The following is a 12447-nucleotide window of genomic DNA, read 5'->3' on the forward strand; positions in this document are numbered from 1 at the left end:
TGAGCCTGCCTGTGGCTGGCTCGTTTGTCAACATGGGCACTATGGAAACTAAACTGGTGATCTGCAGTACATACAACCTGAGGTATAGCACACAGAAACTTCATGCTGTTTGCTGTGCGCTACACTCATCAGCTGGCCTCAGTACTGTTCTTATATAAAATAATCCGGGAGGAATTGTTTAATTATAAAATTATAAAGAAAGAATGCTGAAGGAACTGCTCCGGGTTTCATTGGCTGAAAGGCAAGCAGTTACAGATCCGGCTCGCTTGCCTCTATCTGTGTCCCTGTCTGTCAGATCCCACATTTTCTTCTTACGTGTTGTTTTGATGATTCACACATCCCACCCCCTTACGGTGAAGCATCAGTAGTACGGTGGCATGGAGCCTGGTGATTTACTTAATTTATAATAGCAATCAGTGCGTAATGGCAGCAGTGACGGTTCCGCCAACACTAATATGACGGCAGTGCAAGTGAACATTACATATAAGGGCTGACAGAGTACCCCTTCTGCATTCCGTATGTCTGCTAGCCATGACTGAGGTACAGGGCACACGAAGACAGCTTATTTCAAACAGCAGCATACTGCCACCAGCCTATGCAGTGCGGCATTCCTAGGGGCCACAACAGCAGGTACTCAAATACCCTCCGTGGGCCGAAGAAAATGTTATATACTGACTTAGAGCAGGTATGGCTTTCATTCCATTGAAGGTGCCAACATATCATATAGAAATGAACGACCATTATAATTATGTAATGTATATAATTGTTATATACCATTAAATATAATTATCTTATATGCGTATTATATGCATACGCACACACGTTATGTTATTTACTGTTATTGTCTAATTGCGACGAAGTTCGACACTCAGTAGGTTCTGTTGGTTTTATACCTTATTTAGTAAGTTGTGTGCATCACAGCGTTCTGTTTTAGCAGACACAAAGGATGGACTTTTTCTCCAAAATTCCATTTGAAAGGAAATGCAGAAACGAGTGTCCCGCAGCATTTTTTTTTTGAGAAATCGTTATGATATGCTACTGAAAGAAACGTAAATAATAATTTATTAATGAGATACCATCAGTCCTCATTCGGTATTCTTATGAAACAGGTAGGGGGTGGGTAAAGATAAATAGTACTGGCTTATTTATGCTAATGTGTTTAAGATTAGCCAATGGGGTGCACCGATTTTTAAAAGGGGCGGTAGTTTAGTTGTGGCTCCTCCTTATATCTGTAATGAGAACAGGTCGTTGTAGTACGTCACATGTTGTTTTGCTCTTTACTTCAGTCATTGAGTGAAACGTGTTATTTACTGTTAAACTGTTTCAGATACCGTGTGAGAAGCTGAAGATGAGCAAATGAAAAAGTAAAAAGACAGAGGGCACCTTCAAACCGTTTTTTTCTGGTGTAGAAAGAAAACACGGTGTAACTGTTTATCCAAAAAGGAGTAGAATGGCGAGTCCTCCAATAATTGGAATTCCGCTACAACTCTCTTCTGCAGTGAAGGAAAATAATAACAACGTGAAGAAATACGGCTACCTGAAGAAACAAAAACACGGACACAAGAGGTTTTTCGTGCTGAAGGAGCAAGGTGAGGGCTGCCCGTCCAGGTTAGAATATTACGAAAGTGAAAAGAAATGGAAAAACAAATCGGTGCCTAAGAGGGTGATCTGTTTAGACTCCTGTCTGAATATTAACAAGAGAGCAGACGCTAAAAACAAATACCTGATCGCCCTCTACACCAAGGACGAGTATTTTGCCGTTGTTGCTGAAAATGAGCTGGAGCAGGAGAGCTGGTATGAGGCTCTCACGGATTTAATGAACGAAGGGAAAGTCTCTGAAGGAAACTGCCTTTCATCGGGGTCTTTATCGGGGGCAGAAGATATCAATTATGGATTGATCACGCCTGCCAGTGCTGTGTATAAAGAGGTTTGGCAAGTCAACTTAAAACCCAAAGGGCTGGGACAGAGTAAGAACCTAATGGGGGTCTACAGACTGTGTCTGTCGAGCAGGAGTATTAGTTTTGTGAAACTGAATTCAGAGGTCCCTTCTGTAAGCCTGCAGCTCATGAACATCAGGAGATGTGGACATTCCGATAATTTCTTTTTTATTGAGGTAGGTAGATCTGCCTCCACGGGTCCTGGTGAGTTATGGATGCAGGCGGATGACTCAGTAGTAGCACAGAATATCCATGAAACTATTTTAGAGGCCATGAAGGCAATGAAAGAATTGTCTGAATTTAGACCAAGAAGTAAAAGCCAGTCATCGGGGTCCATTCCAATTTCTGTACCCAGCAGGAGACATTTAAATAATCTGCCACCAAGTCAGACTGGTTTGCAGAGGAGGTCTAGAACAGACAGCATGGCAGCTACTTCACCTGCTAACAAATTTACTTCATGTCGTGTAAGAACAGCAAGTGAAGGGGATGGGACTATGGCAAGACCCATGTCTGTGACAGGAAGCCCTAGTGCAGTGAGGACACATCTTAGTCGTTCTAATACTGTTATCACAAGACATTCAAGAGTAATGCATAACATTTCATTGCAGCACAACAGGTCAGTGTCTATGCCGGTGCCATATTCTCCACCTTCTGCAATGAGTCCTGTGAGCTTGTCATCAAGCAGTGGTCATGGGTCCACATTAGATGCTATTCAGCGGCTGTCTAGTGGTAGTGCTTCTATTTCAGGATCTCCTAGTGATGCTAGTTTTATGTCCTTTGATGAATATGGTTCAAGTCCTGGAGATATTAGGCATTTCAATGGAAATGGAAACAACACCCCAGAATCAACAGCGGAAACTCCACCTGTTCAAGAAGGCCGTAATTTATATGGATACATGGCAATGGAAAAAGCATCTATTCAATGTAACAAATATGCTTTGAGAGCACCTAGAGAGGAGTGTCTTGAGTCTGACAAAGGATGCAGAAAGAGAACATACTCTTTAACAACACCTTCAAAACAAAAAACAACACCACAGGTGTCTTCTACATCATTGGATGAGTACACATTAATGAGAGCAACCACCACAGGAAGTTCAAGGCATGCATGTTGTACCATTTCTCCAAAAAGTCCATACAATCCTTATCCAGAAGATTATGTAGACATTACTGTTGGATCACAAAAGAATTCTAACAGTGATCTTCATGATGATGGTTACATGCCAATGATGCCAGGTGTTACACCAACATTTCCACCAACTCCAGCTAATGACTACATGCCTATGAACTTGACAAGTGTTTCTGCCCCAAAACAGATCATTAATCCCAGAATACATTCTCAGGCAAAGGGAAATATCTGCAAGGCTAATGCTTCTTGTGGCAGCAGTTCTCCTGATGAGAGTGGATACATGAAGATGTGGTGTGCTTCAAAGCTCTCAGGAGAAAGCTCTGAAGGCAGGTTACCAAATGGGGACTATATTAATATTTCTCCTCAGATTAACCACTGTGCCTCATTAACACCTCCAGATTATTTTTTTAATCCTGGTAACAGTGAGCCCATCAAGTCAAACTATTCATTTAACTCATTGCCTCGGTCATACAAGACATGTTCTCAGAAAAATGGAGACAGTCAGTATGTTTTGATGAATTCACCTGGTCAGAGAATAATAGAAGAACCAATTGATAATTGTAAGTCTCCTGATTGTTTAGTGTCATGCCTGTCAGCAATTTCACCCATACGACATACAAAAACAGATGGTGGTGTTCACAGAAGCAAAGCTGCTAGGCCAACACGACTTTCATTAGATGTGTGTAGAACTTTGCCAAGTATGAATGAACATCCTTTACCACCTGAACCACAAAGCCCTGGTGAATACATTAATATAGATTTTGGTGAAAGTACAAGGTATTCACCTCCAGTTTCAACTGAAAGTCCTGCATCATCTTTAGGTTCTGTAAATGGTCAGAGGCAGTCTCCATTGTCTGACTATATAAACATTGACCTTTGTTTGCAGTCTCCCAAGTCTGGTATTCTACCTCATGGCTCTTTGGATGCAGTATCACCTCTATCTTGTACTGGAAAAAATCAAACAGATTCATTGTACACAAAAGTACCCTCAGTCAGTGCATGCATATCAAATCAGACTGAGGAGGATTACACGGAAATGACATTTGGGCTTCCCACAACACCTCCACAACCAATTTCACAGAAATCAGAACCTGTACAAGTAACAAGCCCTACTTCTGGAGTGAAACGATTGACACTGATTGATCAAATACCTGATATTGAGGCATTTAAGCTTTCAAGCCCACCACCGGACCCTAATCGAGGAGCTAAAGTTATCCGTGCTGATCCTCAAGGACGAAGACGTCACAGCTCAGAAACCTTCTCTTCCACCACCACTGTGACACCTGTATCGCCATCTTTTGCACATGACCCAAAAAGACACAACTCTGCTTCTGTAGAAAATGTTTCTCTCAGGAAAAATGAGGGCTTAGAAGAAGGTTATGGTAGTCCAATGAGTCGGGAGACATCAGCTGGTTTTCAGAACGGACTAAATTACATTGCCTTAGACCTGATGGATGAAACCATTGGTTGTTGTGACCAAATTGCACGATCCCGACTGAGGCATAGTTTAAAAGGATGTATAAGTGAAGTTGATTCCAGTGCTTACTCCACCTTGGATTTTTTGTCTCAAAATTTACAAGAAGCTCTTATTGTTAAAGGTATGTATCATACACACACACACACATATACATATTTTTTTTTTTTATTTATTTTAAAAGCATTTGGTTTACCACTAAACTTGGAGCAGTGGCTTATTTGAAGTACAATACATAATTTCAAACACATATGCTGATTACATTTTGTATTGAAAATTTGCAGTCTGTTTAGAGTATCTTGCTTGAATTAATGTTCACAAAAGCAGCTTTGTGAATGTTTTCATAAAAAGGTGACTTCCTTTTCTTATTTAGCTCTTGTGACTATATAGTAAGAAGACATAGTTAGCCTGTTATGTTGACAATGATTTAGCTTTACAAACGAGAAAGTAATATTTGTTGAAAAAAAAGGAGTGCTGATAAAGGTGCACCTTGTTTATTCATCAAATATATCTGAAGGAAACCACCTGCTATTATGTTACCCCATCTTCAAGTGGGCAGCAAGCTGTTTCAGCTGTTTAACCCCTTATTCAAGTTATAACCTGAAATGACAGTCCTGCAGTGTATAGTATTTGAATCCGGAAGCTGTTTTTATTTGAGGGGAACATTGGGCAAACCGACATAATATTATATGTGAAACAGTTCTTCAAAAAACCTAGTTATGCATACAAAATGTGTAAGGCATTGAAGAATGTGCACACAGTTTTTCATTTCAAATCTAGCTAAGAAGCACTGTTGATGCTGTTAAAGGCACCTTCTACATAACATCCTTTCCTTTGCAGGAACCATGTGTATCAGTTTTAGAGAAAGTGAAAAAAAAACAGACTGCTAATAAATTACTTTTGTTGCAAAGTAATTAACACTCTTAACCATAGGGTGAGCTGTCGCAACTAAATTGTAATGAAAAAATCACACAAGAGAAAGCAGAACAGTAGTCAATGAAGACATTAATACAAAATAATTGGTGGTGTGAGTGTTCCTTTGAAATCTGTCATTCTAGTTAAGTCCATAGCTCTCAACCTTCCATCTCCAAAATGGGGGACATTAGCTGTCATAATGTGGACCAAATGGACAAAATGTGGAACTCATGCTAACAGCCTACTAACAACTTCAACTGGGAAAGGCATAGGATCATCAAAATATAGTGGTTTTACTTATAGTAAAGCTCTTTAAATGAATTAATGTGATGCATTTCTATTTGCCATGGATATCAGTTATAAAAATTCCTAACACCGAGTTTGTGACAGACCATTTTAATGTGGAACTTGGAACATGAACTTTTAAGACCCCCAAATAAGGTACATTCCTTGTAATGAGGTACACTTGAGAGGTATGGTTAATTTCATTTACAATACTGTTTACAGATGTATTTCAGTTGTAAAATGACATGTTTACAGTCTGGTGGAGTTTATTACAGTATCTTGCCTTTTAATGATGTATGCTTCATTCAGAACTGTACTTCTAAAGTACAGTTCTTTATAATGTAGGTAAAGCTCCTGAATTCTCTTAAATTCATAGTTTTTATTAGATGTCCCACTCGGGGGTGGGGTATTAATGGCTCCATCAAAAAATGCAGTGTATGTATGTGTTAGTATGAACATACACACAAATTGTTCTGTTTAAATAAATGGTACTCTGGCAAAGGTATTCTCAGATTTCAGTGACAGCAGGATGTTACTCTTTGCAGAGGCAGCTTGACTGTTTATATATACATACAGAAAAAAAATGGTACATTATATGCTGGATTAGAAATGTAGTACAATATTGTTCAAATCGTACTGAAGTAATGATAACCTTAAAGTAAGAGAGATTTAGGATCACCCTGCACCCAAACAAGTGCATTTTGTCACATTTGTAAATGTGAATATCAGAATGCTGTAAAGCAAGAAGGTACCTTCATGGTTCACAGAAATGGTAACAGTTGTCTAGATCTCAGTTCTGATTTATTTTTTTAAAGTATGAGCAGTGAATATCACATGTTGCCTAAGCAAAGATCTTACTTTTGTTTTACTATTTCTATAGTTTGTTTTATGGGACTTATGAAGATGTGGTACAGTATAAATTACTTGCAAATGTTGTGTTTCTGTGTGCTGCTGCTGTTGTGTTTGTAGGGATCCACATTTTAACCAAGAAGGAAGCCTTCTCCTTTTTGTTAGTCTATTGGAGGCTTATCCATTCCTGACTGAGAACAATGTTAAACTTATCCATCTAAACTGTAATATAAAGTAAATACATTCCTTATATGTGTGTAAGTTTCAGCTGCAATCGTTGATCTCTGAATTTTGCTGAAGGTGTGTACTGAAAATGCTGTGTGTCCATATTTTAGAAGAGGATTTAACCAGGATGTTTCCTATTGGCATTGTAATTAACCACCTGTTTCCTATTTTGTACATGGTATCATGGTATCTGTTCAACAGTAACTGTCACCTAGAGCCAATGTTCATAACTTTATCAAAGATGTCTTGTAATAATTGTCTTTCATTTTAATATCACACAGTAAATCCAGATGCGGTGCTAAGTGACCCTAACATTTAACTGCTGCATAGAATTATACATTTGCCAGGGAATGGATGTAGCATGTACTATGTGTCATTTTTAATATTATTAAAAGTAGTGTTTCCACCTTTTTGTGTGGTGTGAGGAATGCAGTCATACTCATCTGCCATGGAAGGAATACAGTCATACTCATCTGCCATGGAGTGTTATATACCTGGGGTACAGTAGCTAGGTACTTTTAGTGTTTAAATTTACCTTTTTATGGATATATTTCTATAGAAAGAATAGAGAAAAAATTGTGGCACATTAGCTGTTTTGGGTAGTTTGCTTGAAAAAGCATCAGAGGCTGATGTTAAATTCAACTTAAGTTTAACATGTTTTAGGGTAGGCTTGAAAAGTATAACAGTAAAACATGGAACATCTGTCTACATTACTAAGAATGGGACTGTATCTAAAGAAATAGCAATAGATATGATGGCATTGGGTTGGGAATGAGTTGGGGAGGGTTCTTGGTACTGTGTTAATAGTTGAGTAGTCCACATTTTTTTTTCTTCTTTTGGCTATAAACCTTTGATGTTTTGTTTAAATTTACACAAATCTGAGAATTTCTGACTTGTGAGCTGTTCTAGTTCATAAATATTTACTGAACCATCTCATATCCTTTGTATATTAGCTAGCTTGAAAGTTGCAGCTGCAAAGTAATGTGTTAGATGTTACATTTTTTCTGAAGCTACTCTGCCAGGCATGGTGGTTTTGAGGGCTAGCTGAAGCTAATTAGTTGGAACTGAAGTCGGTTATGAATAACCTGTGCTATGAGCTAAATTAACTGCAAAGTAGCATATACAGAGCACTTTCCTTGAAGCTACTTACATGGCCTGGAACCTGTTACCTAAACACGGATTACTGAGAATTAATTAGGTTTTTAATTTGAATAATATAATAATGTTCTGAAAGCAAAATGCAGTGCTTTGCTACAGAACATGCCCAGTTGAGTACGATTATTAGAGTGTAGTATTAAATATGTAAATATGATTAGTAGTGTAGTATTAAAATTATTTGACAGTAATTGCATGTGACAGTCTAAGCATACTTGCTGCCTTATGGTTGCTAATAAGTACTTAATGTTGCTGAATATGAATGCATCAAATACTGCTTTTCTCAGAATCAGAGTATATAATAAGTAATTTTTGTTATAAAAAGTAGAAAGTACAATGTAACTGTAATGCATATAATAACTGTCACTTAATACAAAAGAGGTAGGGTTTCAACCCATCAATCTGTATGAATATTTTACTTTGTATTGTTTATGTAATTTAGCGAGCAGTGTTGAAAGAAACATTATAAGAACTTGTAAGTTATCCAAGTTAACAGTGTCAGATGTTCCTAAATATTGATAGGTACATTTTACAATCTTTAGGTTGCATGGCAGGCATGCACATTTTAGCTTAGGAGATTTCTTGCCTGCTTCACTGACATTCCATAAACTGCAGGCACATTAGCACATGGACGGTTGTCAAAGTCTTGAACACCCACGCATGCACTCATATTAAAATACCTTTAAAAGTCATTGACCGTAAACTTGTTTTAGCTGCCTGATACTTGTAGCCTGCTGTGAGTAGGTCTGGCTTCTGTAACTTGGCTCCTGCCGTAACAGGATTGTACAAGTACAGATGTCCTGAATTTCCCTGTTCCTTTTCAGAGTACGTACTTCTAAAGAAACCTAATGGTTCTGCTATTCTGCTTTTGCAGACTGCTAGACTCCTACAATGCCATGCTTATAAAAATTCCTGTCTTGCTTACTTACATTTTTTTTGCATGTAATTACAATGATTTCTCATTTTCCTTTTTGTCCCTAAATGAAAAGTATGCCATTACATTTGCCAATCCTGAGAATGTATGAGAGGATCATGGTGGAAAGATTTTTTTTATAAAAAGCAGTAGTATGGATTTTATGTGGTGCAGTACACAGTATACAGTATGCTCACAGTTTACGTACATTCATATGTGCAATGTGTTGGGTAATTGTATCAGAGCACAATACCCTATATTTGGGAAGTAATTCTAGCAGAGGACAATACCCTATATTTGGGAGGATGGGCTAATGTGTGCCCATTGCATACATATGTACATGCCTGTTTTGGTTCTGTGTGCATATAGTAAGTACATCAGTTGCCAGATTTGACTGGTGTGTTGCCCATGTTTAGTAGAAAATCTTAGCAGTGCACATTGTAGTAGCTGTATTGCAGGCTTTGCAGAATCCGCTGACCACAGTAAGTTAGTAATGATGTTTTGGAACACAAGCCATAGTAACACTGCCACCTACCTTTAGGTACATTGTGATATTTATAGTAATTTTATTGCCATCCATGCTTCCTTATGCCACCTTTATTAGGCTATGGCAACATTTATATAGCATTTTCATATCTCAATATATTAATGTGTTTATAGTAATATGTCTAAAACAAACCTTGTTTGGCACAATGCTTATCAAAAGAATGTATCATTGCATAGCCTTACCTGCTGCACTTCTTACCCATTTGTGTCAGCTGTAATCTTCTACTGTGCAGTAGGCACCCTATAGGCATACTACACTTGTACAAAGACATTAATGGCATCATTACATGGGCCAGTGCATTATACAGTGCAAAAGTGCAGTTATTGAATGCTGCCATTTTCACCAAACAGTGCTACCATGCGCATGAATGATGTCATTTTCACTGTACAGTACTACCATGCACATGAATGATGGTGTTTTCACAGAATATGCACCATACAGTGTGAATGTTCACATATCAACTACTGTTCAGCCCACATGTATGATTGTGCACATGCTTAATGTTGTCATTTTCTCTGTGTATGCCGTCTACAGTGTGACCATGCACATACCTGCTGTTGCCATTTTCTCTCACACACAGATGTTTGAGCTCCTTTTCAGGAGCCCATAGCCCTGCTCACAGTTGGTGATGTATGTTCAGTAGTGCTGTTGAGCATCTTATTATAGATGTGGAGCATGTATGCACATGCATGGATCATGTGTGGTACTTAAGTTAGAACAGGGAAGGCACCATGTCACTTGGAATTTGTCTTGGTTTTGTGCTTGTGTTGCCAGTAGTGTACCTATGTGCAACGCATAATGTTTTTGTTGTGCTTATGCTCTGTAGGTTATAGACTGAACAGTTTAACTTCTCATGGACTGCACACCAGTCGTTGTTGGCAATATGCATACTTTGGATAACACAGCTGAACAAGGTATATAGTAGACTAGGTCTAGTGGCACAGCTGACCATTTCTGTGATTTAATTTAATGAGCACACTGTGTGGAGTCTGCATGTCCTCCCTGCTGTCGAGTGGCCTCTGAAAGACATGCGTGAATGGGCGTGCCTTCGCTGAAGTTTGGGTGTCGAGCTGGTAACTCGGCACCATAAAAAAATCTACTGCCAGTCATTAGTGGAACGGAGTACCACTGTGGCGACCCCTAACCAGGAAAAGCTGAAAAGACAAGCAAACAGGATACATCATTAATACTGCTGTGAGCCAGATGTCCGGCAAGGTTTGTAGCTAACTTACTGTGGGTTCTGTAGTGATGCTAACTATGTATCAGTGTGAACAAGCAGTTTTGAACCTTAACTGTGGGCAGTGTAACAGAGCAAGCTTTGTAGTAGACTTCCCATGGTCAACATAACTGAACAGTGTTACTGCTATGAGCAGGACAGTGGCACAAGGTAGACAACAGTGTGGGATATACAACTGAAGAGTGGTACTTCCTTGCTATGGGTAGCAGATGAGAAAAGATTGGTAGACTTCCTGTTGATGACAACAGCTACACATACAAAAAAGTTGATATGTTGTAGGCAACATGATAGAGCAAGGCTCTCAGTAGAAATGTTGTTGGCAATGCAGCAGAACATGGTTGGCTGGGGCCATTTTCTGGTCTGAATACAGGACCACAGTTGATTTATTACATTTGTTAACCGGGAAGGTACGAAGGAGGAGAAGAGGCGGAAGGCATGGCCGAAGGCAGGAAGAGAGGAGAAAGGCTAGGACTGTGGTAGTGAGGGTCAGAACTTTGAATGTTGGCAGTATGACTGGTATAGGGAGAGAGCTAGCTGATATGATGGACAGAAGGATGGTTGGTATATTGTGTGTGGAAGAGACCAGATGGAAGGGGAGTAAGGCTAGGTGTATCGGAGGTGGGTTCAAATTGTTTTATCATGGTGTGGATGGGGGGAGAAATGGCGTAGGAGTTATTCTGAAGGAACAGTATGCAAAGAGTGTTTTGGAGGTGAAAAGGGTGTCGGATAGAGTGATGTTTATGAAGCTGGAAATTGATGGTGTAATGATTAATGTTGTTAGTGCATATGCTCCACAAGTTGGGTGTGCAATGGATGAGAAAGAAACAATTTGGAGTGAATTGGATGAAGTGGTGATGGCTGTACCCAAGGGTGAGAGAGTGGTGATTGGAGCAGATTTAAATGGGCATGTTGGTGAAGGGAACAGTGGGGATAAGGAAGTGATGGGTAAGTATGGTGTTAAAGGAATGAAGAAGGTCAGATGGTAGTGGATTTTGCGAAAAGGATGGATATGGCTGTGGTGAATACGTATTTTAACAAGAGGGAGGTGCATAGGGTGACATACAAGAGTGGAGGAAGATGCACACAGGTGGATTATATCTTATGTAGGAGGGCCAGTTTGAAGGAGATTGGAGACTGTAAAGTGGTGGCTGGAGAAAGTGTAGTTAGGCAGCATAGGATGGTGGTTTGTAGGATGACGCTGGTGATCAAGAAGAGGAGGAGGAGTGTGAGGGCAGCACCAAGGATCAAATGGTGGAAATTGAAAAAGGGTAATTGTGAGGTGGAGTTCAGGGATGAGTTAAGACAGGCACTGGGTGGCAGTGAAGAGTTACCAAATAGCTGGGTAACTACAGCAGAGCTAGTAAGGGAGACAGCTAGAAAGGTGCTTGGTGTCACATCGGGACAGAGGAAGGATGACAAGGAGACATGGTGGTGGAATGAGGAAGTACAGAAGAGTATACAGGCAAAGAGGTTGGCAAAGAAGAAGTGGGATTGTCAGAGAGATGAAGAAAGTAGACAGGAGTATAAGGAGATGAGGTGCATGGCAAAGAAAGAGGTGGAGAAGGCTAAGGATAAGGCATATGAAGAGTTGTATGAAAGGTTGGACACTAAGGAGGGAGAAAAGGACCTGTACCGATTGGCTAGACAGAGGGACCAAGATGTGCAGCAGGCAAAGGTGATAAAGGATAATGAGGGAAACATACTCACAAGCGAGGAGAGTGTGTTGAGGAGATGGAAAGAGTACTTTGAGGGTTGATGAATGAAGAGAATGAGAGGGAGAGAAG

At 39.6% G+C, this 12447-nt stretch overlaps 1 protein-coding gene across 3 annotated transcripts in view; it reads left to right on the plus strand.

The window, feature by feature from the left end:
* Positions 1 to 221: 221 nt before the first annotated feature.
* The window catches only part of IRS2 (insulin receptor substrate 2), a 47481-nt gene continuing 35255 nt past the window's right edge, over positions 222 to 12447 (plus strand). Inside the window, exons 1-2 of one of the 3 annotated variants that reach the window (XM_044071325.1) lie at positions 222 to 685; positions 1328 to 4661. In XM_044071325.1, the coding sequence (XP_043927260.1) occupies positions 1451 to 4661 (3211 nt within the window). In that variant the 5' untranslated portion in view covers positions 222 to 685; positions 1328 to 1450. Of the gene's footprint in view, positions 686 to 1263; positions 4662 to 12447 lie in introns of those variants that run through there. The other 2 variants (XM_044071326.1, XM_044071327.1) reach the window with 2 other exon arrangements.

This window comes from Protopterus annectens, chromosome 5.part0 (assembly GCF_019279795.1).
Source record: "Protopterus annectens isolate FY-2018-M chromosome 5.part0, PAN1.0, whole genome shotgun sequence".
Lineage (NCBI taxonomy): Eukaryota > Metazoa > Chordata > Ceratodontiformes > Protopteridae > Protopterus > Protopterus annectens.